The 1,193-nt window shown below is 46.6% G+C and overlaps 1 protein-coding gene across 2 annotated transcripts in view; it reads left to right on the forward strand.

Annotated features, from left to right (window-relative positions):
• Window positions 1–1,193, forward strand: part of HNRNPUL2 (heterogeneous nuclear ribonucleoprotein U like 2) — a 16,277-nt gene that overhangs the window by 7,042 nt on the left and 8,042 nt on the right. For both annotated transcript variants that reach the window (XM_017503936.2, XM_017503935.2), the window contains exon 9: window positions 485–653. In XM_017503936.2, coding sequence (XP_017359425.1) covers window positions 485–653 — 169 coding nt within the window. The remainder of the gene's footprint in view (window positions 1–484; window positions 654–1,193) is intronic.

Raw genomic sequence — 1,193 nt, forward strand, 5'->3', positions numbered from 1 at the left:
TTTTTAGTAGAGACGGGGTTTCACCATGTTGACCAGGATGGTCTCGATCTCTTGACCTCGTGATCCACCCGCCTCGGCCTCCCAAAGTGCTGGGATTACAGGCGTGAGTCACTGCGCCCAGCCCTTTTCTTTTTTTTTGAGATGGAGTCTTGCTCAGCCACCCAGGCTGGAGTGCAGCCGCGTGATCTTGGCTCAGTGCAACCACTGTCTCCCAGGTTCAAGCAATTCTCCCATCTCAGCCTCCAAAGTAGCTGGGATTACAGGCACCCACCATCATGCCCGGCTAATTTTTGTTTTTGTAGAGACGGGGTTTCACCATGTTGGCCAGGCTGGTCTTGAATTTCTGACCTCAGGTGATTCACCTGCCTCCCAAAGTGCTAGGATTACAGGTGTGAGCCACTGCACCTGGCCGATATTTAGTCTTTTGGTTATATTTGAGTGATAATTTTTCTCCCTAAACATCAGTTAATACTCCTGTTTCTAGTGTAATGTGTACAATTCTGGCCAACGGCGGAAGCTATTGCTGTTCAAGACCTTCTCTCGGAAAGTGGTGGTGGTTGTTCCTAATGAGGAAGATTGGAAGAAGAGGCTGGAGTTGAGAAAGGAAGTAGAGGGAGATGATGTGCCTGAATCTATAATGCTGGAGATGAAAGGTGGGTGTCTTAGTCCCTCCATTTTCTGCTGCTATAACAGAATACGATAGACTTCGTAACTTATTAATAATAGAGGTTTATTTCCCTCGTGGTTCTAAAGGCTGAGAAGTCTAAGAGCACAGCACTGGCATTTGGTGAGGTCCTTCTTGCTGCATTATTCCATGGCAGGAGGGCAAAAGGCAAGAGAGCACATGTGAGGGAACTTGTTTTTATTACAAAGCCACTCTTACAAAATTGGCATTAATCTGTTCATGAGGATGGAGCCCCCATGACAAATCATATTAAAAGTCTCATCCTCTCAACGCTTATACTTTGAGAGGACATAATTCAAACCATAGAAGTGGGCTAAAATTGTACAAGTTAGAGATGTTATCTCTGGTCAGTGTACACCTTATTGGAGCCTCTTAGCACTTGGAGTGACACTCTACATCTAAAATGTAAATCCGGCCGGGCGCGGTGGCTCAAGCCTGTAATCCCAGCACTTTGGGAGGCCAAGGCAGGTGGATCACAAGGTCAAGAGATCGAGACCATCCTGGTCAA

The sequence above is a fragment of the Cebus imitator genome, unplaced genomic scaffold (genome assembly GCF_001604975.1).
Source record: "Cebus imitator isolate Cc_AM_T3 unplaced genomic scaffold, Cebus_imitator-1.0 Scaffold316, whole genome shotgun sequence".
NCBI classification, from domain to species: Eukaryota; Metazoa; Chordata; class Mammalia; order Primates; family Cebidae; genus Cebus; species Cebus imitator.